Below are 27,865 nucleotides of genomic sequence, written 5' to 3' on the forward strand. Positions count from 1 at the left end.
GATTTTTTTCCAATTTTTCTTACTCAGCTTATTTGTACTCTAAGGTGGGGAATTCTAGGTTTTGTTTGTTTTGTTTTTTGGCTCTTTTATCTGTATTTTTATAGTAGAAAAACTGAACTATTTCAGTACACCACCCCTATGTCCCTGGATATTTCCTGTCTAATCCAGTTACCTCATTTTACCTCTCAACATTGTTTAAAAATTTTAATCTTTCTAGAAGACTTTTAGAATATATGAATTTAATATTCAACAAATCTTGGTATTCTGCTGCTCTACATATTCTGGTATTTTTGACTTTTCAGCCCTTTAAATAATCTTTATTTTTCTGCAGTCTTGATTTCTGTGTCTTATCCACATAGCACGTTGGTTCTAGTGAGGTTAATTCTTCTGCTGTTCTGTACACACCCGTATTGCTATTGGGCCTTCTTACAGAAAGCACCTTCCTTCTCCTCTGTTTGTACTGATGCCCTACCCATCAGATGGCATAAAAAGCAGCCTGCCAGGGCTTTTGGAACTTCAATGATCTTTCAGAAAGGATTTATGCCATTTAATGAATTCTTGTCTTAAATTAAAACTACAAAAAGCAAAAACACAGCCCTACTCTTATTTTGTAACTCTCAGCAGGGATTAGTAAACGTTCATCTACATTTATGTTTTATTTTCATAGTCATGCATTTTATAATTTATCATATGGAAGAGGAGGATTACATATTGTTTACTATTTAATTTGTCAGTAGTATAAAACTCACTGTTTATTGAATTTTTGGCACAAGCATGAAGAAGAAATGTTTATGAATATACATATATATCTTCTATAGTAAAGTATCTGCTATATTTCAGTTATGCTGAAATATCACTTCTGAATTATTTATATCAACTAGTTTAATCAAGCAGACAATAAACTTGAGAAAAGTATTTTTATGTCTTAATCTTTTTTGTCATGGGTGATGTTGTTTAAAAAGAAATTCTCAGAATAATATGAAAAAATAATTATATTATACACCCTGTCATTTCCTCAGCTTCAGAGCTGTGAGATCTGTCTTGCTTGGCATCTGTCACACCTGCTAGATGTGGTCTGAGTGAATTATTAAGTGAATATACTGCCCTTTATGTATATGCATAAAGAATGTTTTCACTTTTTTTTACAGAGTACCAAACATGAATTTGTTTCAAACTTTGAGATGATTTTCTGAATAACTATGAACTAAAATGTTTACTTAATACCTAAATATGCTAATAATGAATATTCATGTGTTTTGCACGCTTTTTCTCCCCGCTTTTTGGCTTGAGAATATGAAGTCAGTTTCCGTGTAGCTCTGAGATCCTATGTCTGCCTACTAGGAGGATATAGTTCTAACTTAGCCAGGAACCATATTGCAGTTAGCGAATAATGGATTGTTAAGAAAAAAATCTGGTTTTTCTCCTATTTGCAGTGGTAACATTTGCTTATTGTAGTTTGAAATAGTGATGGTAATGGAGAAGGGGAAGAACCTGGTGCAGACTCAGGAGCTATGGTCATCATCATTCCTGTCCTTAGATGCAGCTCTCCGCAACAGGCCTTAGCTTACAGGCCTTGTGGAAGCTGCTCTAAAGTCTTGTTAGTGATTGTCTCAGGGGACTGGTAGGCTGAGGTGACAGTTCCCACTCCCCCACCAAATATGAGTCTAGTGCACTGCAGCAGTGCTGTGTCTGTCTGTCCCAAGCACCTAACCAACAGAGCAAATACAAAAGCAGAGTACATCAAACCCTGTCCTTAGCTGTTGAGGAGCTTGTAGGCGTCTTGAAAACAGAGGTACAGGCCTGGGGAAGTAGGGAATTCATAAAGACGGATGTGGAATTAATTAAATGTGTTGCCTAGTACTGAGGAGTGGTAGTGTTGTCAGAAGTTTAAGACCTCCTTGTCTTCCATGGTTTTGTTGATATTTGGTGTGTGTGTGTGTGTGTGTGTGTGTGTGTGTGTGTGTGTGTGTGTGTGTGTTCATGCTGGAGTGCATTATGACAGTGCATGAGTGCAGGTCACAGGACAAATTTTGGAGACAGTTATCACCTTCTACTTTGTCTGAAGCATGGCTCTCTTGTTCTGCCATGTAGAATGCTGGTTCTAGGTTAGCCAGCATGGGAATTTTGAGCTTGGGCTGTTTCCTTGTCTCTGCCATTGGAGATCAGGATTATGCTGGGAGTTGCTCACCCTGTTTTGTTCAAGGGCTCCACGGGCCTGAAGTCAGGTTGTAAGGCTTATTACACAGGAAGAGCTGTGACCCACTAAGCTGTCTCTACATTCTACTTTTTGAGATAGGGTTTCACTACGTAGCCCTGGCTGGCCGGGAGCTTGCAGTATGGACTAGGCTGGCCATTACCTTACAGTGTGCTCTGTTTTCCTCTGGATAGCCAAGGGTGGAATTACAGACACACGTCCTACCTGTTCTAGAGGCTAAGGATGCAAATGAGTGAGGTGAGCCTCCGCACCACACTCATACAGAGAGCTTGCCTCCACCCTCCTCAGGACCAGGGTTCCAGCCACGGGCCACCATTTCTGTCTTTTTGTTTTGATTTTTCATCTTGTTTTCACCCCTCCCACAGAGGTCAAGTCTCCTGGCATTCTCTGGAGAGGTGCCAACCTATTTCCAGGCCTTTTTTCCCCCCCTCCATCATGGTATACAGTTAAGCTCTATCTTTGAGGAGTTGGGGTGAGGGTCATCTTCCTATATTGAAGTACTATTGTTTCCTCATGGCTGATGTTTTGTCCTTTCCAATTTTTAACCCTTTTAAAGGAGAAATCCGCTGGCTGTAGTGGCTCATACTTTAAATCTCATCTCTGGGCTCTGGGGATTAGGAGCTAACAAAGGCAGGAAGATAGATCTCTTGAGTTCAAAACTAGCCTGGTCTACAAAGGTTCCAGGCCAGTCAGTGCTAAATTGTGAAATCCTGTTTTGTTTTGTTTTGTTTTTAAAAGTAACAAAACCCAAACAACCACAGAATGAAAGAAAGGATGGTGGGAGGGAGGGAAAGAGAGAGAGAAAGGAGAAAGTAAAATGACTAGCTACTTTCTGCCAACAGCTAGGCTCCTACACTATTTATTTATATTGAGCTTAGTGCTCTTAGATCTGCAGCTCTAGTTACAACACTTCTCAGCATCACAGGGCTTTGCTTCAGGTTAGGGCTGGAATTTATGAAAACTAAACGCCGTTGTGCTTTCTGCCCTTGGGACTCTGCCTGAGTCAGTGTATAATGCGTCCTTCTCCCCTGGCACCCTTCGTGGGTTTTACCCCAATTGTTTCCTAAGGGTTGTCATTCTACAGGACTATGAACAGATGGGGATTGGGGGCAGGGCATCAACACCAAGATGGGAGTTTGGGGTTGGCAGCAGCATATAATGGGTATAGTACAGGGCCTGAAGCAGGTAAGGGGGCGGGGGGGGGGAGTTTAATGGTGTCTGCAGCTTTTTCCTTCCTTTTCCTGGAAGTGGTTTTAGCTTTATGAAGTTTCAGGTAGCTGTGGAAGAAAAGACGTCTAGACACGTCTTTTTTTTTTCTTTTTCTCCCCTCAAACTAATGTTTCTTGTGTGGTTTGTGAAATTCTCTAGAGTCAGGTGTTGTCAGTTGATTCCAGTTGATGGAGTGTTTTCCCGAATCTTCAGAAATCAAGAGAGGTTGCAGACTTTCAGGGCACGTATTTTAGACTGCAAACAGAAATATCTTGCTTTATACCAGCTACCCTTTACTGTCAGAGAAATTTTGATGCTTTTCAGTCTGGCTGTAGAATTCCTCGGAGTCATTATTGTGCTACCATTATGACAGCTCTTCCCTGAGGAGGGCGGCCTTTTGGTCCTGTCTGAGCTGACCTCACACAGAATGTCTTGTTTCAGATAGCAGCAGCCGCGGTTATGTTTCACTTCTTCCGGAAGCCTGCAGAGTCCAAAAAGCCCTCTGTGCCGGAACCGGAAGCAGATGGATTTGTCCTCCTAGGTGAGTCCTGAAGAATCGAAATCCTAACTGGACGAATTGTTTTAAACATTAGTTGCTAATGACTGGGTTTCTAAACTGTGTCTTCTAATTCAGAGTAGGTTGTATGAGACTGTTTCTCTCACCCTGTCCTTTGCAATGTCAGGACTTAGTGCCTGACAGCCGGCAAGGCTTGGTTGGCCCCAGTCAGAGTTTTTTGAAAGCTCTAGGTTTTTGTTGCTTTTGCCCTCAACAAAAAACTTCAGGAAAACCTTTAGACCTTTTTGGAAACTATTGTCTCCTGGAGTTTGGCAATATATACTTCTCACGGGAGTTTATTCCAGCTAAGTCTGGATTTCCAACCACTGTTCTGTATTTCTATTTTAAAATATAAAGTTAAGAATTGTATGAAGAGCTTTGCTCAGCTTTTTGTCTGTGAACACTTAGAAATAGCATTATTCTCTCTCACCGTGCACCCACTAAAGAACATGACAGTGAGGTCACACAGTGTCTAGAGCTGTTTACGTATTTTTTACTGTCTACTCCTTCAGTCGCCAGCATGATATATCAGACACAAGATCCATCCGTAGGTCAAGGGCTCCCCTTTTTGTGCAGTCCCTGTTATCGTATAGCCTTGACCAGATAGATGTCTTTATCTTACAGCTGCCCTAGTAAGTGTCTGCTTTGCCCCTGCCTTAGTAGGTAAAGGCCTTCTGGTTTGGCCTGCCTTTCCTACTCTTAGGAAGACTGGCATTAGAAGCATCTTGGACTGAGACTAAGAATCTCATAGGCTTCCAGATTTGCTATCTCATAGGGAATTTCCAGCATTTTAATTACTCTAATATGCTCGGTACCAGCTGTTCTGCCTGTTCTATCCCCACTCTAATGGTATGTTTTCTCACAAGCTGACATGCTGTGTTTTGAGCAAGTTTTCCCAAGACCATCTTGGACCGAGCATGATTGATGTAGTCCCCAGGACCGTATGTCTAGAAGTTTGACACTTATGAACGGGAATCAATTCTGTCAAAATCCTAGAAAAACAATAAAATATGTAGTGTGGTTGATGTGATTGTACACTTTGTTCAAATGACCCAATAGCTATCAGCCTAGGCCTCCAGGTTTCTCAGGAGGTGTCAGCTAAGACTTGTATCTGGCTAACTGGGTTTGGTTTTAAATGCAGAGTTTCTAGTTTCACTGATTTTATTGAAGGAATAACAACAAAACAATAAAAATCTTTGTATACCTTGAGTTCTGTGGGCTTTGTATGCTCTCCTGAAGTTTGATGCTAATCAGTCAGTGTGGTGTCTGTGCTTTCATTTCCTGCCTCATTTCTCTGTTCATCTGTCACATCATCTCATGTCTTCCTCAGAGGCAGGTTTACAGTTAAGTAGAGATATGAATGATGACTCCAAAGGCAGAACAGCCTACTAGGGTTTCCAGCTTTAAGACGTTATTTAAGAATCCCAGGTGTCACAGAGCACGCTATCAGTACTTACCCAACCGGTGAGTGTGAAACTGAATGAATTAATGTACATAAGATACTAAGAATATCTTGTAAGTAATATAGTATTATCACCATGTACAGAGCACCTAATTTTCCAGGTTCTTTGCCTTGCATGAAGCAAATTTGGAATTAACCTGTGTAATCAGATGCTAGAGCCTGTCTTTTTAGTCTCTGTACTTCTGCTGTTTTAAATCCTACACTGTCAGCATTTCATTTTCTTAAATTATTTGTTTAGTTGATACAAAAGAAGAGGCATATGAAGTTGTGACACACTGTTGACAATATGGTGACTGTAGATAATGCTAATGTTCTGCAAATGTCAGAGAGCTGGAAGAAAAGGTTTCAGTGTTTTTACCATGTCCTTAGTTTTAATCTAAGCCATTATAGATAGTGTAAGGGTCTATGATTCACTGAAGAATGATACCCCAGACTCAAATAGTATGTAAATAGAAAGAGTGTTTTATTCTGTGAAATCCAGCACGCTGGGGTCTCTCATTCCAAGATGGAAACTCTGAAGTGAGGGATGTACAGCACATTAGGGGGATTCTGGGGTAGGTAACCTTGATCTTGCTCCGTCTCTAGGGACATTCCAAAACCGAGTGGAGGCTGGAAACTGTTGCTTGGGATGTCTGGAACTGTAGCTGAGGAAGTCTGAAAATTGCTGCTGACCCATTATTCTTTCCTCAGGTCAAGTGGTGGGCAGCTTTAGATGGCAGGCAGTTTCTGACTAGCTTCCGGAAGCCTGGGGTTTTTTGTTTTTGTTTTTGTTTTTGTTTTGTTTTTTTCTCATAACTGTCTTGCCTGTGCTTTCCTGGACTTGCCCGGTTCTTAGGCATAGTCTCCTGAACTGCCAATTTGAAGCCTATTGTAGAATCAGCCTAGCCTTCTCAATAGTTTAAGGCAAAAAACAAAAAACAAGCTACAACAAAAACAAAAACAAACAAAAACAACCCTGAAAAACATTAAATTGTGTACTTTACCTTTTAAACATGAAAGTACTTTTTTATTATTATTAAATAAAGGAGAATTTGGCATAAGTTTGTCTCCTAATTTGGCTACCTCACTGTTTACTGTTTGATATTTTAAATAACTAAAATATTTTAAAACTAATATATAAAACTAACCTCATGGAAGTTGATGGCTCATAGTATTAATGTTTTTGTAGTAAAACATCGTTAGCATTCACAGACTTAATCAACTTCATTGATAAAAATCCAAATCGTTACTAGGACTTATTGGATTATCTTCAAAAAGTATAAAGAGAAATGTTAACTTGTTGCTGTTGTGGTAAGCTCCCTGCTTTGTCATGTCATTCTGTAGCAGTCTCTTTATGTAATATTTGCTTTAGTCTCAGGGCATACCATATGAAGATACTTTGAACAGATAAGTTCAATGGTATATTTTAAGTTTTATTTTTAACATGGTGCCATACTCATATATTTTGTAATGTATACGAGTTACCTTTTTGTTGCTGTGAGATTATACCACAGCCAAAGCAACTTATAAGAAGAGGAAGAGTTTATTTGGGCTTGTATTTCCAGAAGACTAGATGTCAGTAACAGCTGGGAAGGCATGGTAGCTTGAGGCCAGATTAGGAAGCTGAGGGATCCAAACAAGAAGCAAAGAGGGAGAACTGGAAGTCAGTTGAAGCTATGAACACCCCCCCCCCCCAGCAAGGCTTCAGATCCTAAACTTCAAGCAGTACCACCTACTGGGAATCAGTGAACCTGGGGTACATTTTCACTAAAGCCACCCAATATATATTCACATAGATTTTTACATTAGCATCTGAACCAGGTACATTATAAGAACAAAAAAATGGTTGGTTTTGCTTTCTTATCATCTAGCTTTTCGATGAGAACATATATGACTTAGAAACGACTTCCTGCCAATATGGGCTGTTCAGATTTGGTTAGGTTTTTCTCCTTATTAGCCTCTATAAGCAGTTTCTTAAGGCCACAGTTAATTACACTGTTAAATCTGAAAATGGCACCCTTCTTTTGTTTCCCACCTGAGAATATCTTTTCCTTTAGGCTAACACTCCTGCTTAATGTTCACTTGAAATTTCAGGTCCAGGCACAACCAACGCACTTTACTTAATAACAGAAATATCTAGAGTGGTCATATACAACTAATTAGTTCACGTTTATTTAAAGCCGTTTTCGTTACTAAGATTCTAAAGCTTTTGGCTTTTGTAGAGTGTAGATCATGTGAAATAAGATGAAGTGAGGGGCGGGGTTAGTAGAAAGCATCCTTTCCCTTGGGTAACCAGTTTGTATTCACAGAAGAAGGCAAGAGTTCATTCAGTAATGAAGTTGAAGTAATCCTCCAGGATACTCAGTTTACACAAAAACAAATTGCAGTTTTCGTTTGCATCACTGGGTGGCGATTTCTCACAGTCTTGTGCTACTGTTTAAAAAGCTAGCATGGCACTGTTTGTAATTACCAAGGCCTTCTTCTGTTATGACACATTTAATTGTACTTTTAACACATTATCTTTAAGTTGATTACAAATTTACCAGTGTAATGTGCAACCTCGTAGTTATTTTAAATTAGGAAAGGGTTTTGCTTAGATGTTGGCAGATAATTTCATCCAATACCAAGACAAAGGCATGCATTAGCTTATTATGTTAAAGCAACAATTGAATATAAAATGAAAAGAAGTAGTGTAGATTATTGTCCTTGCCTCCACTAATATTGTTGACCAAATACTGAATATGATTTTGGAGGAGGCAGAATGAAATTAGGCAAGCAGCCTATCACAGAGAGAAAAGAATTGGATTACAATACATTGAAACCCATCTCACTCTTCCGTCTTAAAGTAGGACGGAGCTCTGAGTTTCCTTTGACTTAAAACTATTCTAGTAATTCATACTGACTTGGAGTTCATCTTTAAGTATTGATATTGAAGCACGCGTCTTAGTTTCCCCCTTTAGAGTAGCTTAAGTATTAAATTAGGTTTTATTTGTTGTCTTAAAGACTCTCCTGTTATAGTTCTTAGTCTGGGAACTAAAGCACGTACATGTACTTCATTAATCCTACTTTATTTTTATTTAGAATGATAAAAAGGTATACTTTCAAAAAAATCTCTATGTTTTTCTTTTTCTTTTTAAATGAAATCTGTGTACAATGACATCCACATGATGGGGATAGTAAGTAACTTTAATTCTATGTGGAGCAAAACTCAGTAGGTTTTTATTATGTGCTTCCTATTTTAACTCCTGGTCTTACAAAACAAATGCACAGATCTTTAAAAAGTATTAGTGGAATTAAAAAGTAATTTATTCCTGTCCTTGTATAGTTATAACCAGAAAAACCCAAATACATTTAATTTAACATAAGGATCTCTCTATGTTTTTACTCTTGACCTTTAAATTCCAAAGCAAATATGTGAGGGGTTTGCACTTGACTTCATTAGGTAGTGAAAGTGCTTATTTCCCAGCTGTGTGATGGTGAGAACTTTCACTTATTTGTCACTTAGTTCTGGTCTAGCTGATAATCCAACAGGGTTTCAGTCGCTGACTTGAGGGTGTTGAACCTGTGAGGGGTGTACTGCCCTTCCTATCTTTATGATGTTTAGAGCAAAAAGAGATTAGTTTTATAGGATATGGAAAAGATGCTGACTGTACAGGAAGGAGATCCAACTCTTGTATTTTAAACACTTGTAGGGAAGCTATTCAATCTTTCTGAGGCCCAGTGGATTTGGTTGACTCAAATATAGTTTAGGATTCTCCCTCCCTCATCTATTTCTAATCCTTCTCATTAAGGCTTCACTTGGAAAATATGCTGGTTTTGACTAAACAGACTGTGTTTCGGTTGAACTACTTGGGGTAGCAATTTTCCCCCTGTAGATGAGTCCAGAGGATATGCAGGGCTAAGGGACATTGTAGCTCAGTCTTTGTCATTTAAAAATTGAACAGTATCAAAAATATGGTAAGACACTTTGAGAAAGGCCTCATAAATCATAAAGTTATAGTTTCTCTTCTACTTCACTTGAAACATAAACAAATAACAAAAAGCAATTGAGACCACAACATTTTGGATAATCAGTCTTCTAGGAAGGAGCAGAAAGTGGCATAATTCTAATAAGTGTAGGTCATCTATACATGTAATAAATTTGGAAACAGTTTTAAAAAACACATTGGACCACTTGGCGTTTTGTTAAACTAGTTACTTAAGTGCGTATTCTCAGTGCTCTGTGACTTTCTTATGTAGTTAAAGTTTACCTCTCTTGTCTTAGGTGAGGTTTTTTGACAGCTGTTTCACAGTAATATCTGAGATTTATTTTTATTTTTGTCTAAAGCCACCAGGCAATCCTATTTCTAGTACAGCTGTAGGGATGGAGAGCTGACTGGGTGGCTGTGATGGTATGAGGAAGCTGCTTCCTCAGCAGGGGAAATGGCCGAATGCATGTTATGAGTTTCTCTTACCCGAGACTAACTGAAAACTTGTGGTGTGTACTTTCCATTTTAATTTTACTCTTGTCTGTTGAGGAAATAAAGAAGAGACTGAGGAAAAGGGCCAAGCATGAGTATCCTATCAAAGAAACTCAAGTAAGGCTTTGAAGACCTAAATCACTTTCTGATAATTCTCAGAACACAATTGGCTTTCTGGATCTGCAGATTCTACATCTGCAGATTATTTATCCAGCTATCAAAAATATGAAGGAAAAAGTACATCTGTACTAAACATGTACAGGAATTTTCCCTTGTGATTATTCCTTAACTATATAACAATTGTTTTGTGTTAAATTGTATTAGATTTTATAATATAGTGTAAAGATGAATTAAAGTACATATGACAATATGTGTAGGCTGCATGCAAATACATCATTTATTTATAAGAATTTGGACATCTGAGAAGCCTAATGGGATCTGAGTTCTTCCTCTGACCCAGGTATTCCACTGTTTGCTAGAAAGCTCTAATCTATGTTTAATGGAGTAGAATCTTAGAACTAAAGCGTCCTTTTAAACAACACAAGGGGGCAGTATTTTAGGGATGCCAGTGTTCGAGAGCTGCTGAAATCTTTTTTTTTTTTTCTAAAGTGTTGGGGGAATAAAGCATTCTTAGGTGATAAGGCAGGATAGATAAGGTTTATTTAGGGCCTTTGAAAAGTTGCTGTTTTGCTAGAGAGAATCTATCAGGGTTACTGAGGATAAACTGGTCTAGAAAGGTAGTGTGTAATGGGGTAATACATTAGGATTTTATCCCCCATCCTGGAAGGAACTTTTAGTTCACTTTAAAGCATTCATGATTTAATTTTTTTTAATTTCAAAATTAGTAATAGCTTTTTAAAAAGAAGTTAATTTCTATCATTCTGTGTAGACCAAGAACTATTCAAAATTATACACAGTATTATGCATTGAACATATTTCTATATTTGGCGTATGTGCACACTAGGGTGACACATAAGGCAGCTAAACAATAGTCACACAACATGGGGGTGCACATTGTGTGGCAAATACCTAGAGTTGAACATTTTCCTGTCTTTCAGTTTTAATGTGGTACAAGGCAGAAAACACTAGTTGTATTCATTTTCCTATCTTCCATTTCTTTTCTAGCCCTGTGGCCATTTTTCATTTAGGTGTAGGGTTATTCTGTTAGAAGATGCTAGGAGACCCTTTAAAGATCCAGTTGGTCTGGCCATGAGGGCACATGGCTTTAATCCTAGCACTGGAGAGGCAGAGGCAAGTGGATCTCCATGAGTTCCTGAATAACCAGAGCTACATAGCAAAGGTATTCTGTCTCAAGAACACAAATAAATAACAAGTAAATACCAAAATAAAAAACGTAACTGGTATGCACCTTCCTTTCTTGTCCAGCCCCTCCGTCTTGCTGGATTGAGGACTCGGTAAGTTGGGAGACCCCTCACTGCTATCTAGGCCATGAAGTCTAAGTATGTTGTGAAGATACAGGAGTGTGTGCGCCATAGGGCTGTGTCCTTGAAGACTGTGGTGCTGTCAGACGGTCCTGTAATACTTTGAGCTTCCCTTAGTGCAACATGAATAAGTTTCCATTTTGTTTAAATCACCATTTTATTTTGTCATTTTCAGATAAACTAAACCCAGACAAATCTAGGCATCCAACTAGAAACCATAGTGACTTGAGATTCTCTTTAAGTTATTATTTCAATCATACTGTTGTTTCAGTCTTATTTTTCTTGTCTATGAAATGTAGATAGTTTCATGATTGCCTCATTATCTTGTTGGATAAAATGAAACTATGGGGTAAGTATCTGAACAAAAGCTGTAATTTGTTTGCTAATTTGAATCAGTTTAGGGTTATACTTAGCCATTTAGGCAAAGCTGGAAAGACAGTTGTAGCTTTACCAGTGTGTGGTATACCACAGACTCCGTGGTTGATAATGAAAAGAAGTCTATTGAAAAAAGAAGTCTATTGACTCACTTAACTGGTAGCTAGGAAATGTGAGATCAGGGGCCTGGCGTTTAATAGGGGGATTCTTGCTATGTCATCCTTGTAGAAAGGCAGAGAGAAGGCAGCAAAATAGCAAAAGAACACTGAACGTAGTCTATGTAAGGAAGCTAGTTCCACTGTGTTGTGATGACATTAGTCCATTCCTGAGGGTAGAGACCTCCTGATAATCTCTTCTTGAAAATTCTGTCTCATAATACTGTGACACTATTCCATTTCAACATGAACTTAGGAGGGAATAAGTGTTCCTGGTCTTTGGCCAGACCGGAAGTCCTCCCTACTTATAATAAAGTCACTGTCCAAATCCACTGAAAGTTGAAATGCTTATAGTCCACACTGAGCAGAGAACGGTGACTGAAGAGGTGAGCGTTGCCGCCAGGCCCTGGAGAGTGTAGGTAATGGCAGAGCACTTGCCTAGAAGGTATATGGCTTGGGGGCTGCAGAGACGGCTCAGTGGTTAAGACCACTGGCTGCTCTTCCAGAGATCCCCAGTTCAATTCCCAGCAACTACATGGTGGCTCACAATCACCTATAAGGGGATCTGGTGCCCTCTTCTGGCTTGCAGATGTATATGCAGCAGATCACTCATTAAATAAATAAAATTTAAAACCAGAAAGTATATGGCTTTTCATGTGATCCCCAGGACTGAGACATATAACTGTTCTTTTCATCAAGAATGGTATATACTTTTATGGCATATACACATCATATTGTGAATGATTTTTTTTTACTATGCTGAATCAATGCTTTACAGGAATCATTGTAAAAATTTTTGGAATTCTAAGTCAGAGTTAGGGTCCAAACTTATGGAGTTGACTTCATTTTATTTCCGGAGCCTACCATTTTCAGATACATAATGATACAAGCTGAAAATATGCTTAGCAACACCAAAGGAAAACTGGAAGCCTTAAATAGTTTGGTGAAAGATTACTTGAAAAAAAAAAAATTGATAACCCTGACAGTCAAGCACTATTCCTGCTGTTAGTGCTGTTTCAGCAGCTATTGTCTGGGAAGCCAAGTGGAATGGTCTGGAAAGACCCTGAAACTCCATGCTAATTTAATGGGAAGAGAGTTTGTACCAGGAGCCTCAGACTCTCAAATGTCTGCTGCCCTATAAAATGCCAGGAACTATATTCTAGATGCTAGTTGGCTTTATAAGCCTTTTGGACTGTGCATTCTGTTAGACAGCTCTTTGTTCCTGAGTTCTGAAAAGCAAAGGTTGTTTGGGCTCACAGTTTGGGAAGCATCAATCCGTGCTAGGCTGGCATGTTGCTGCAGGTGTGGGATGAGGCAGTACATCATGGTAAGAACACATGTTGGAAGAAAAACACCTCTGACTGGAAAGTGAAAGAGGAATATGGAGTTCAGAAGTCTAGTGTTCCCTGTGAGGACATGCTGCAAAGACCAGAGATGCTAGTGAGCTGTGCGAAAAGCCATGTTCTTAAAGCCCTGATATTCCTAAGCCTTTATTTTGGGTCTCTGAGGAAATTTAAGAACCAGACTCTGGTTTCGTTTGTTTGCTTCTTTGTTTGTTTTTAAGTTAAAATCCTAACAGTTTTGAATTATACACATTATATACTAATGATTCTCAAAAATATCACATTATAGTGAAGTTTTTAAATATAATGATAAACATTTTATTTAAAAATATTAAGTATTTCATTATATATTGAGCTATACATTTTGATATTTCTCTATTAAAAACTAATAATGAAACTGCATATATAATAGTTTTTAAGGCTAAAGGAATTTTAGGGATAATTTTTAACATTTTTGTTTGATGGGTATTCAAAGTAAATATATATACATATATATATACATACATACATATATATATATATATATATATATATATATATATATATGCTTTCTACTCGACATCTGGTAAATATAGAATAGAGCTACCTAATTAGGGAAAAAAACATTCCAAAATTGCATTTGAACCAGTTATAGTGGAAATGCTCTCTCCATTGTGAGAAGTCTTTCTTGCCTGTAGGGTTCTTTTCATTGCTAAAGCTGGGTTAAATATATCACCATAGAAATTTAATTATGGTTTATACCTGTTATAAAAATATGCTAATGCATCCCAATACATTTTAATATTCTCAGTTCCACTATACTTAAATGCTTTCCATGCCTTAAAGGGATGCAGTTTCTCTCAACTCCTTTTAGGTCTCTAAGGTTACAGGACCTTGAAGCATGTAGAGTCTGGTGTGGTACAGAAAGGCATTTCTCAATAGTGTTCCGTGTGCCCCTTCCTGAAATCAGAGAGGCATAGCAGTGCCAAACCGAGGAAAGGTGATCTTTTCACAATTCTAGGACAAAACAAGGCTTGGGATTTCAGACTTTTCATTCTAAAATTTTCCTATAGAGGCAGAGAAAAGCAACATGAACTTGGCAAGCAACTCATAGGCAGACACAGTGTGTGGACATGGCTCGAAAGGAAGCCACTTACCAGCAGTCAGTGTTGACTCATGCAGATGTTCTTTTATTCACGCATTTGTTTTATGGTCTTGATTTTATATGCTACTTTATAACCTACACACGGAAATAAATTGAACATTAATTGAAATTTAAAATGAGAATGACCAATTACATAATTTTGTTTAATGTGATAACTAATATTATAGTGTGAGAGAATTCCATACTGTTTTGCACATCTGTGAATACCTGATGGCCTTCTCTGTGTGTAGAGACTGCAGTGGAGAGGTGAAGATGGACCTTCTACTGTTTACTTTCTTTCCCATCTTACGTATCTCAGGTCTTCCTGGGTGAGATGCTTCCTCTTAAATGAGGGAGGAAATCGTGCTTTTGTTTCTTAAAGTTCTTTTTAAATATATTGCATTTTACTGATATTCTCTTGCATATTTAACAAGATTGAAAGATTCTTCAATTGCCCTAGTCTCTGTTAGAATACCTGATGGTACTGAAATAGATACATGCACATGCACATGTATGTAATTATGTATATGTGTGTGTATATATATTATTTTTCAGGACAGCAATAAATCTGTATATTGACAGTATATCAACTTAACTTGACTAGTAGTTCCAGCTTGTCCCTTACTAAACTTTTACTAAATTTCTCTTAAAATCATAGAGAGGAAAACTTATAACAAAACTTGAGACTGATGGATAGGTAGAATCTTGGGAAGAGTTTGAGAACAAATCAGCTGAGCTTTAAGATTTGTCAAAGCAGTGGTTCCCAGCCTTTTTCTCGAACCCCTTTCACAGGATCGACTAAGACCATTATCAATATCAGATGTTTGCTTTATGTTTCATACTAGCAACTTCAGTTATGAAGTAGCAACGAAAATAATAATATGGTAGGGATCACTACGATAACGAGGAACTAACTGTGTTAAAGGGTCACAACATCGAGAAAGTTAAGAACCGGTGTGATATATTATTGAGACCTCCATAAAAAAAGCCTATGACCAGGTACTTCTGAATCCTTGGACATCTGTTCTGAGACAGAAGAGGGCACTCTCTTCCCCAGTCTTAAATCTCTTGTAACATGGTACACAGCCATAACTGAGCCCTCTCACCTGCCTTGGAGTGACCTAGTTGTTGTTCGTTTGTTTTTTAAGTCTTTAATTATATTACTAGAAATTACTATTAAGTACATATACATTTTTTCCTCGATAGTGACAGTGGATTTTGTGTTGACTGCTTAGTTAAGTTGAAATCACATGCTACCTTAAAATGTCAATTATTAAAAAGATCTCTTTTCAACGGAGGATTGATACCTCTCTCTTCATTTTATTATTTTAAATTGTATTATCGTAAATCGTGTGTATGTATGCATGTCCATTTCGGTGTGTGCACTGATGTGTACCTGTGGGTGCCTGGGTGTATAAGCACATATGCACACATGTGCGTTTGGAAGCCAGGAGTCAACCTCAGTTCCCATTGTCAAGAGCTGTTGGTTTTCAAAGAGTGTCTCCCTAGTTGTTGGAGCTCATCAAGTTATTAGGAAGTTCCAAGGAAGCTCTGCTGCCCAATGTTGGGGTTACAAGGAAGTGTTTTACATGGGTGCTGGGGATAACTTACCTTCATCCTAATTCTTTCTTAATAAGCATTTTCCCAACCTGTGAAATCTTTGTCTTTTTTTTAAAATTTAAACTATTGTGACCACCTGTATGGATATCACAAGGCATCTATCCCCTGGGACTGGAGTTATAGACAATAAGTCATAGTATAGGTCCTGATTACAGCAAGTACTCTCTTAACCACTGAGCCATCCTCTGTGAGAAGTCTTTTAACTACTGATATCATCAACTGCTCTGGATCATTTGTTAAAACTGCTTTGACTTAAGGAAGCTATTTTACAGATTTTAACTAAAAGAAAAAGAGGGGGTGGGAGTCAACCTTTGGTGACCTCTGTACCTATAACACTGTTAGGAAATTGGGAATGTATTTATCTACATGCCATCGGAGCATTCCCAAGAAAGCTTTAGGCTTCATTCACCATGGAGAGAAGCCTGTTGCTCCGTGCCAGGAAAGCAGACAAGAGTTTGTTTGTCACCAACATTTCTTCACCATAGTTATCTCATGTAGAGTTCTCAGGACCAGCCAACTTTGGATTGGATTTATAACACACAATAGTTATATTCCATCAGATAAGAAAGGATGTGGAGGAATCATCCTCTGCCAACTTTGGTCTCTTCGTTTCTTTTTAGACTGAAATGATGGTTAGTCTGATACTGTCCAACTGACTTTTGTTGAATGTTTTTCAGCCATGCCCTTTCCTTGTCACAGTCATGCATTAAACTTCCCAAGTGTTTAGTCTCCGAGCAGAACAGTCAGGCTCTTCATAGCCCTTGGCGCTCACTTCTGAACCACATTCAGGGTTTCAGGCACTGGAACTTCTGCCAACAGAATCTGACCCTCTTGCACCACAGTCTTGAGTGAATTAACTCTGCTCAGAGCCTGTCAACCTCTGCAGGGGCCATTAATAGTAAATTATGTTCTAAGTAGACATGGTATCTTTAATATTGTATTTGGTAATAAATGTGTCATCTTTAATTTTTTAAACTTTCTGTCCTCTGTAATGCTTAATTTTGATTAGATTTTCAACAGCATTCTATTTTATAGATTTAAATGGCAAGGACATGAAAGATTGGTATGGACTATTGACCTTTATATGAAAAATGTGCAGATCATATGATAAACTAATAACTAATTTTATATCTTTTTTTGCCCTGAAGTTGATGATACTCAGTCTTTAAAAAACTTTCATTGCATGTATGTATGTTTGCATGCATGCATGCGTGTGTATATACATGTATGTGTGTGTGCATGAAGGCACACACATGTCATGTGTGTATGTGGAAGTTGCTGGTCTCTGTCTCCTATGTAGGTCCCAGGACTGATATCAGATCTCCATGCTCGGCGGCACGCGCCTTCTCCTGCTGAGTCATCTTCCAGACTGGGATCACCCTTTTACAGTCAAGATTATTGGGTATCTTTGTTGTTGTTGAAACAGGGTGTGTGAGTGTGTGAGTGTGTGTGTGTTCTGAGCTTAGAGTCAGCTCAGAATAGTTGTTGGTGATATTGGCTCCATAATAGGGGCTTTTCAGCCCAGATTTTGAACGGATGAAACCCCTGCCCTTTTAAGGACTCCCTGTTTCGGACATTCTGTTTGAAATCTGTTAAGAACACCATAAAACTGATCCCTGATTTATTGATTTTCCCTGGGCCTTTGACTCTGTGAAGTGGAACCAGCCATGACGTAAGCCAAGAAAGCTCAGTGAGTTCTCTCTCTCTGCTCCAACACGGATGTTAATTCTACACCTTGTTATATTTTTCCAGGAGGGGCTTTCAAATTTTGACAAATGATGCCCTTCCAGCAGACTGTGTACCTGTCCCTTTTGGTATAGCAGACAGGAAAGCTAACATCTTCTATAGCTACCGATTCCTTACTGTCCAGCACTTAAGCTATTTGTGTAAAAGAACCATTACACATGCACATAAGTGCATGTGCTCCTGTGTGTGCATGAACATACAGACACACACATGCACACAGAAATGCTATTATGACATCAGTCTAATTTTCTAGGCAAGTTGCAGCATTCCATTATCTCTGAAAGGCCTGTGGAATGTAACTATTCATCTTGAAGGTTTTCCTAAATGTTACTTGTCTTATGGCTTTTTGTTAGAGATTTTTTAAAGGCCAACATAAAATCTAAATGGAGAAGTTATTGTGGCTTTTTGAACAGCTTCAGAATTGTGTTCCATGTCATTTTGTTGTGGAAGAAACATGCATCTGCCAGGACAACGACGGAAGAATTTTTGTTGTCATTGTTGTTTGCCAGTGTCACCTTATGTTCATATGAACTGTGGGAGGCAGGATGCCTGGGTTTCATTTTGACTCGTGACCATGAACACCCATTGTTTTACATAAAAAATTCTGAGCAACAAGCCACAAAGTGTGTTCATGTTGATCAACACTTACTCTCTCACCCATCTGAAAATTCACTACACTGGCCATTGAGCAAAACCACGTGATTCTTTTTTGTATCATTCTTTGTTCCTGTTGGAATATAAATCTCTATGTGCTGTTGGAAGACGTGTGAGGAGACACAGCAGAATTTCAAGATAATGCCATCTGCCACTTTTCTAGTTAACCGAATACAGAAACTAAAAATTAAAAAAAAAAAAAAAAAAAAAAAAAAAAACCTTACTCCCAAACTTGCACCAATGACTGTTCATATAATCAAACATAGCTAATTTATGTTATTTGCCAGAGATAATTACTGTTGCCCACTAAACTTGTGGTTAAAATTTATTTGATGTTTGTAATTGTTTTTTGTGTAGATTTTGAAAATGTGCTTAAAAAATGAGTGTTCTCTAACAGAAATTCTTTAGGTTCTTTAATTACTGAATTAATATTTTCCTTTTACTATTTTACTATTTTACTGAGACTTTCTACTTAAATATATATTATAGTATATTCCGTGTGTGTGTGTGTACCCAAATATTTATATAATTTCCCTGCTGCCTGTACCACCTCCAACTCCTTCATTTACCCTCTATGTCTCTTGACTTCACAACATCTTTCATAATTATTATGTTACATATGCACATATACATCCTGTTGAGACCAAATTAGAGTTGCCTGTGTGTGTGTGTTTGTGTGTGTGTGTGTGTGTGTGTGTGTTTGTGTGTGTGTGTCATTATTAAAGAGTAGCCATCTGTTCCTCTGGTTCTACAATCTTTCCACCTGCCTTTTAAATGTGAGTGTTTGTCTTGCATGTATGTATGTGAACCATAAGCATGTGTAGTGCCCACAGACCTCAGAACATGGTAGCTGATCACCTGGAGCTGGAAGTTACAGATAATTGTTAACCACCATATAGGTACTCTGAGTTTTAAACCCAGGTTCTCTGTAAGAGTGGCAGGTACTCTTAAATACTGAGCCATCCCTCCAGTCCCTCATTTGATAATGTTCTCGGAGTCTTTGGTGCAGGGGTTGTGTAGATGCTTCATTTGGGGTTAGGTATCTCACGTTCCCTTATTCCTTACATTTTGACAAGCTGAAGATTTCTGTAATAACCTCTATCTGCTGCAAAATTTTCATTAACAAGGAGTAAGACCTGCACGTACTTGGAAGCTTATATTGATTTAGAAAAATAGTTGTACTAGTTTCTCCTCTAGGGACTATGACCTTTCCAGCCACAGCTTCCTGGTTAAGCTTATAGTATGAAGCATGCTTTCCCTGTTATTGGGTGGACCTTAATTCCAATTAAACAGTTGTTCATCCCTCCAGGATGTGAGTGCCATTGTTGTAATGGTGGACATATCTTTCCAGAACAGTCATCACTATAGCTCCTAGGATTCACAACCAGAAGATGACAGATGATAACTTTGCTCTCCATGCAATTTGCATATCACCTTTGTACACTGTGTCAGACAGCCATCAAGAAGGAAGCTTCCAGGTCACTACCAGCTGAATTTCTCCAAGTTCTGTGACCAAAGCATGTGGTGCCTTCAGGGACAGTACATTACTTCCAGATTCTGAAAGACAAACCACAGAAGTAGAAATAGCCTGTATCATTTCAGTCTCTTCAATTTTTCTAGCCAATAAATTGAACGATGTTATCTCTAGCCTTGTACTAAGGAAGGGTTGTTAGACTATGGCTTGTGGGTCAAACATTATCACCCCATGTGGGTTAACTGTATTTTAACTGTATACACACATATTATAGCATGGGCATTTTAGATAGTAGGTTTTCCTATGGCTTTTTAAACATTCTTAGATTTCAAGCATCTTTTAAAAATTATCCCTTTGAATTGTCCTCCTTCCACTCCCTAGTTCAATGCCCCATTTTCTCTTTCCCCTATATAGTACCTGTGACCTTCTGTCTTCATCTCTAAAGATGATTCTGTTCTCCTTTCCCAATGGTTCTCCTCTACATTCCTGGCTTTTACAGTTACTCCAAGCTCTATATTCAAACTGAATGATTTGGAGCTAGGAGCCACAAATAAGAGAGAACACAGGATATTGACTTTCTAGATTTGTGTTATCTCATTTAGTATATTTCCCAGTTTCATCCACTTAATGCAGATTTCATGATTTCATTTTTCTATACAGATGGATAAAATTCCATTATGTTTGTATATGACGTTCTCATTATCCATCCAACAATTGAACCTCTGGGCTGCTTCCATTTTCCAGATGGAAATGCATGGAGCAGCAGTGAACATGGCCAAATAAGTGTCTCTGTAGAAGGATGTTTCTATTCCTGCACAAAGCATCATGACCCAAAAGCAAATTGGGGAGGAGAGGGTTCATTCAGCTTACACTTCCACTTTGCTGTTCATCACCAGAGGAAATCAGGACTGGAACCCAACCAGGTCAGGAAGCAGGAGCTGGTGCAGAGGCCACGGAGGGATGTCACTTACTGGCTTGCTTCCCCTGGCTTGCTCAGCTTGCTTTCTTATAGAACCCAGGTCTACCAGCCCAGGGATGGCTCCAACCACAATGGACCAGGCCCTCCCCCTTGATCACTAGTTGAGAAAATGCCTTACAGCTGGATCTCATGTAGGCATTTCCCCAACTGAGGCTCCTTTCTCTGTGATAACTCCAGCTTGTGTCAAGTTAACACAGAACCAGCCAGTACAGATGTTTAGTCCTTTGGGTAGTTAGTTGTCAAGGAGTATTATAGCTGGGTCATGTGGCATATGTGCTGGGAGCTCCTTAAGGATCCTCACCACTGATTTCCACTGTGATTCACTAATTTTCCCTCCCACTGGTACTGAACTCGGCTTTCCTTTCCCACATCCTTGTGAGCGTTTGTTGTCACTCACAATCTTCTAAATCATTTAAGAGCAGTTTTATTTACATTTTCTTGATTGCTAAGAATGTTGGCTACTTTTAAAGAGATTTCTTAACTATTTTTACTTCTTCTGCTTCAGTCCACAATCATTTTTGTTGCGGTTGTTTGTTGTTCCATTGTGAACAGAGCATTGCAAAGTCATTTCTCTATGCCCCTGTCCTGCAGGGTTCTTCAGCTCTAGCAGTTCAGCACCTCAAGCTTCATATGAAGATTTCTTAATCCATTTGGAGTTGTGTTGTGCAAGATGATAGGTCCTTATAAAAGGACTTAAGATGGAGGTTTGTTTTGGCTCTCAGTATGAGGTATTCTCCTTCAGGGCAGGGAAGGAGTAGAGGAAGGCAGCTGGTCCCTTGCAGCTCAGTCAAGAGCAGAGAGTGATTGATGGTGATGACTCAGCCCCTTTCCTACTTTATACAGCCCAGGATACAAACCTAGGTAGTGATGCTGCCCACATTTAGAGTAGATCTTCACACCTCATCTGACCTCATTTTTAGTCCCTCATAGATGCCTACAGAGCTAACTGAATCTGAGAGGTTCTTCACAGGTATGCCTGGAGGCTTCTCTACTAGTTGATTGATTGCTGGTCCCATCAAGTTAACAGTCAACACTAAGCATCATGAAGGTCAAAGGGGCTCAGTAAAACCAAACTCCAATATATAAAAGCCTATGATAATAGCTCACTTCTACAGTGAAGACATTAATGCATTCATGAAGCCATCATGAGCCATAGCTGGCTCCATCTCCCAACACGCTTGCACTATAAATTACATTTCCAACAGATGATCTTTGGGGGAACCCATTCTAATCAGAACAGTTATCTTAGGTTAAATGCTAGTGGATGTTGGCCTATTTTAGAAAGAAATACAGTGACAATGGGTAAAATACACAGTCTGAATAAAATGTAAACTATCTTTTGAGAGATTAAAAAAGCACATTTCTAAAACATTAATTCTTGATGTAGGAAAACCCAGATGGAGTCAGTAAGTCTGATCCTATTATCCAGATCTAGGCTTTCTGGTTAGAGGAGAGAAAGACAACTTGAGGAAATATCAGGGGACTTGAGAACTTGAGTCGCTCAGTGATTCTAACGGGTGCAAAGCATAGTCATTAATATAAACAATATATGTTGGGGTTTTGTTAGGTGGTTTTGAGGAGATTGTCCTTGCAATGTGCCCCAATGTCATTATTATTTTTTTCTTCCTGAGAGTTGGGTCAAATGAAGTGTAGAGACTTTAGTGACACATTAGAGACATGTACTAGTGGATGATTACGACAAGGCACGTGAGCACATTTCCACAGCAGCACTACAGACTCAGGACTGTCAGGAAGCTAACTGGCTTTGCAGAAATTGCAGTTACTGGGTGACAGAGCCGAGATTTCAAGCTAGATAGCCTGTCAGTGCTCATAACTAGCTTACGCCCTGTCTGCTGGGTTTGATATTTTGGGTTAGACCATCTTGTCTTACATAGTTTTAAAATAAATCCAATATACTACATGTTGCGAAAATAGTGGTATAGATCCTAACAGCGGCCCAGGGAATGACAGTAAGTCTTTGGAGTGTCAGGCTTATTTTGTTATCTCCTTATCTTTAAAGTCAGGCCTTAAAATCAATAAATTAATCCGTTAATATTGAGTAGTTTACTAGTTATATAAAGCTATTACATTAGCATTCTTTGATTGGTAAAGTTATCGTGTATGTATTTGAGAAATTGAAACAGATAGGTAAAAATATGTTTCCATAGCTATGCATGTACGAGTCTGTGCAGAAAACATTATGTTAGCCATCATGGTTAACTGCTGCCTGCAGCTGTAGGAGAGAGTTTACTACTATAGTTTGATGACTTAGGAGACGTGATAAATATCCCTGTAACTATCAAGTTAAACTTGTAGTTAGTAATTTGCCCTTTGCCTTGGAGCGTCTTCCTTGGAAGTCAGAGCCCTGCTTTCAGTTTCTAGCACCATCGTCAATGTTACCTTTTAAAGTCCTCCAAACATACTAAACATATGCTCCGTTTGGCAGTGGGAATGCCATATGCTCTTAGATTGCTTCAGTGTGTTTCTTTAAATGAAATTGCTTTTAAAGTATGATTATGTAAATGATTTTAATATTAATATTTAATATTAATATTATTTAATATTAAACAATATCTATCTTATTCTTTGTAAATATAACAAAAATAGATATTTTGGGAGTTAGACAAATCTCTTGGTTTTCTCTGATCTAGATTCCAGTTTAATTTTGTCTTACGGCTATTCTTAGAGTTAATATCTAATGCTTTTAAAAAACAGCCAAGGTACTTTTGGGCATTTAAATTCCTTTTGTCAAAAATTCCATTTCAAAAATGTCATTAGCTTGAAATATAAAGATGCTTTCTAAGGAAACTGGTTTGCCTAGCCAGATCTTGTAATTTAGTTATTTTGCAACGTGATCCTTAAAACCCAAACACCCAGGCTGCTTTCTACAAGGCTCCCTGCCTAGACAGTGACGTCATGTTTTAAGCATGTTTAGTTTGCAAAGGTCCTGCTTTTGATCCTTGGTTGTCACTCCTTTTATGCAGCTTCTCCTGAATTACAAAGGTACAGAAAGCAATTTGCTTCATTAAGGTCTGTTGCTGACACTGTTGGGTTTCATTCCTCATTCTTCTCCTAGCCTCCTTCATTAAGACCATATTCAAATTTGGATCATGGCTCTACTGCTACACCCATGCCATTATCATCTAAATAGCAATTACATATTCAAAGACAACAGCTTCTCCTTAACTGTCTGCAACTTAACATTATACAGAGATTCAAGTGGGAATTAGGAATAAAATGAATCTTTTTTTGTGCTTTAGAAGCCTGCCTTTCATCTTTGTTTTACAAGATAATGTTGAATAAGCTTCCTAGAGACTGAGAAAGACCAAATTGATTGCTCAGCTTTAGGTGTGTGTGTGTGTGTGTGTGTGTGTGTGTGTCTGTCTGTGTGTGTGTGTGTGTGTCTGTGTCTGTGTGTGTCTGTGTATATGTATATGTTATAAGTTGTTTCTATATTAGCTACCCAAGTTGCAGTGGCTCATAATCACTCACGTGTTTAGTATTTAGTGTTTACCATTTTGGATATACTGGGATCAAGTTAAGGGATTAATATACAAACAAAAGCAACAGTGGTTTATAACTTGAAATATTTAGAGGAAATCTTTTAAGATTTTTCATTGCATTTGTCTTTTGTAGGATGGACTTCAAATATAGAAGCAGATTCTGCTATTAAATCAGTAATTATTTATCTAACTACTGTCTTTCAGCAGCCTTAAGATTATTATATAAAAATAAGTACTGAGTTGACTTGGCTTGAATCTATGCTTAGAGGATACCAAGGGTTTCAGCAGATACAGTGGGCATAAAGATTAAGATGCTTTTAATAAGTAGTTTAAAAGAAAATTATCATAAATATACTGTGTGTGTGTAGATATATAAGTGCATGCAGTTATGTTGAATAGGTTGCATTTTGTAATTTCTAACCAGGAGCAGGACTAGGGGTGCATTGGGGGGAGGGTGAAGAGGAAAGGTGGCAAGTGAAAATAATAGAACCTTAATCATTAAAACACCATTTTTATTTTGTTTGTATCTTAATATACTTTATAACTTTCTACATAGTTAAGGAATTTTGTCATTAGAAACTTTTGCTTGTAGTTGTTTGGAGTGAGCTTTCACTCCTTTGCTTTTTAGTGTGTGTTATCAAATACCTTGTGTGTATGTGAATTATTATACATTGACTTGCTTCTAGTGACAATCTGGTGAGATTTTAGACACAAACCTTGGATAAGAGTATTGGAAAACTGTTCAGTTGTGGAAACTCATCAACAATGTCAGTAAGATTTGCCCAGTATCCTCTTACCATCTTTGTGAAGTAGTTCTGTGAGCGATCCAGAGAGGTCAAATGTTGGTGTCCATTCCAACTAGTGCCAGCGGAAGAGGGCCTATAGTGTGGGCGGAGATGGCAGATGATGAGAACCCAGGGAAACTTGACAGAAAAGTCGGATCCTTGGTCTGCAAGCACAGTAAAGCTTGCGAGATGAGTAAGGCCTCTGCACCCAGAGATCTGTCCCTGTGCCAACAGCTTCTAATACTGTGGCGTGATCACCATACAGAAGGTCTTTAAGGTGACAGATCTAACAAAATGCTATTCTAAGGTGATTATGGGAAACTGAATTTGGTGATATATTGGCTGTTATTGCAGCACTTGAGTTGTGGAGGCAGGAGGATTACTAGTTTAAGGTCATAAGGTTATATTGGCTGGTAAGCAAGTTCAAGGCTCAAAAAAGGTTCACATGTCTGAAAGAAAGGAAGGAAGGAAGGAAGGAAGGAAGGAAGGAAGGAAGGAAGGAAGGAAGGAAGGAAAGAAAGAAAGAAAGAAGAAAAAAAAACCGAAAAACCCACAGAAAAGAAACAAAGACTTGTTTTATGTTTTAATTTGTTCATGCTTATGCAACAGAAAATTTAATATACACTTGAAATGCTTTTTCTTTTTTAATATGAGAATGTATTCACATGACAATGTAACGAACACCTGTGTACCAGCCATTCTGTCTAAAAAAGAAATAATTTATTGTTCATCTTGAAGTGCCCCAATTTTTTATTCCCACCTCAGAGCTAAATTTTCTAATTGTATTTTCTGATTCTTTCTGAAGGAGTTTTAGCACAATTATTTATATCTCTATTTTAGTTTTGTATGTTTTAGGGACCCATATAAATAGAATTTAAAGGCACAGTGCACATGAAATATTCTATAGTTCACTTCTGGCAGTATCACATGCCTGGGATCCAATTTCATATTGATATTCATAACTTGAGTTTTTTTTTTTGTCTTATATTCTTTTGGTGGTTATGACACAATTCTTTTAAATAGTGGTTGAATATGTAGCCTGAAAATTAATGGCTTTATGAATAAACAGAGAAGCAATAAAATATTGATTTTTTTAATTTTTTTTTAGAATTTCATATGACTATTGTATTTACATCATCTAGTTCTTCCAGCTTCTCCCGTGTTGTGCCTCCCACCCCCCCAATTAATGGCCTTTGGTTATCTGTATAAGTAATCTCAAAAATGCTGTCGCTTAAATGATACCTGAAAAATCCAATTGACATGCTAATGTGGGTGGGAGAATCTCATAAAACTCTTTTCCTATTTGAGGAGCTACGGCAATGGCTTGTTCCCGAGATGAATCCTCTAATGGGTTATCCAATTCCATCACAACATACCTATATGTGCAATAAGTACTAAATAAATCCAGGCACTTATGTGTATTGTGTGTGCACATAGGTATATACAACTGTGTGTATATACATATGTGTGTGTGTGTGTGTATAAAATAAAAGAAGATGAGGTCAATAATTTGACAAGGAATGGGCAGGGGCAGGGCATGGAATAAATTGGAGGGAAAAACGCTAGAATGGCATTATGTAATTACAGTTTTTATATATGAAATACACAAAGTAATTTAAAAGGTTGCCTGTGTTTATATAAAATGCTGAGTGTCTGATCTACTTTAGGAACTAGTGGGTCATTGGTTATAGCTTCCGTGCAGTTATGTCGTATCGAGGCATTCAAAGACTGAGTAGCTTCCACATGCTAGATGCAGTATTGGATGTTGAGCATTCAGTAACGTAAAATACAAGCAAGTTAGAACTTTATCAGTGCCAATTGCTGCCTTAAACATAAGAAGAAAGATCTATTAGTTGCCATTTAAAAAAGTAAAAGAGACTACATAAAAGACATAGATTGAATCTACCTTTGCTGTAAGTTATTAAATTATTCATTTCACCAAGTGAATGCAGTTCATTTGTTTTGAGTTAAGATGTTGAAGGCATCTATTTTTTAAATCTCTCTCTAACTGAAATTTCCTAAGTGAAAGACAATCCCGATCCCAGGAAGAGCGCCTCCTCTTACTGCATCCGTTTCCATGATGGCCGTCAGCATCATGCTTTGTTTATAAAAGAACATGCTTTTTAATGATCCCATACATACATAACCAAAAAGCTAGTATGCAATCATATAGTTTAATAACTGTGTCCTGGGTGAGCTTGAATTACTGACCTCAAGATGTTCACTATAACTTACTACTGCTGTGTATGCCGGACCTCACCACTGCCCATAAGTAATGTCCAGTTAGTGTCTTCTGGCATGCGAAAATATGCTGAGTATGCCCCCCATCAGCAAAACTGGTGTTTAGCTATTTTTAAATAGTTATTTTCCACTTTGCTCTTTCAAAGAAGAACGATAAATACTCTAGATTCTGCTTATCATGGTTGTGTACTTAATAAAGAAAGTCTTATTTTTATAATCAATATGCTGGCATTCGAGAGGTGTGGTTGAATAACATTTCATATACATTCAATGGCTTCATATTTTATTTTATTTTTTAAATATTTATTTATTATATATAATTCAGACATACCATCTGACCTCATTACAGGTGGTTGTGAGCCTGTGGTTGGTGGGATTTGAACTCAGGACCTCTGGAAGAACAGTCAGTGCTCTAACCACTGAGCCACCTCTCCAGCCCCCGGCTTTCTATTTTATATGATAAGCAGGAGTGAAGTCAGATAATGAAGTGAAGTAATAATGTAAATAGAGATTACAAGGAAGACTGGGGGAGGGGAAGCCAGGA

General features: G+C 38.1%; 1 protein-coding gene across 1 annotated transcript in view; it reads left to right on the forward strand.

Moving 5' to 3' along the window:
- UMAD1 (UBAP1-MVB12-associated (UMA) domain containing 1) overlaps positions 1-27,865 on the forward strand; it is a 141,712-nt gene that overhangs the window by 7,016 nt on the left and 106,831 nt on the right. The window contains exon 2 of the mRNA XM_080936420.1: positions 3,866-3,965. Within this exon, the coding sequence (XP_080792546.1) occupies positions 3,884-3,965 (82 nt within the window). The 5' untranslated portion in view covers positions 3,866-3,883. The remainder of the gene's footprint in view (positions 1-3,865; positions 3,966-27,865) is intronic.

The sequence above is a fragment of the Micromys minutus genome (assembly GCF_963924665.1).
Source record: "Micromys minutus genome assembly, chromosome: 23".
Classification (NCBI taxonomy): Eukaryota; Metazoa; Chordata; class Mammalia; order Rodentia; family Muridae; genus Micromys; species Micromys minutus.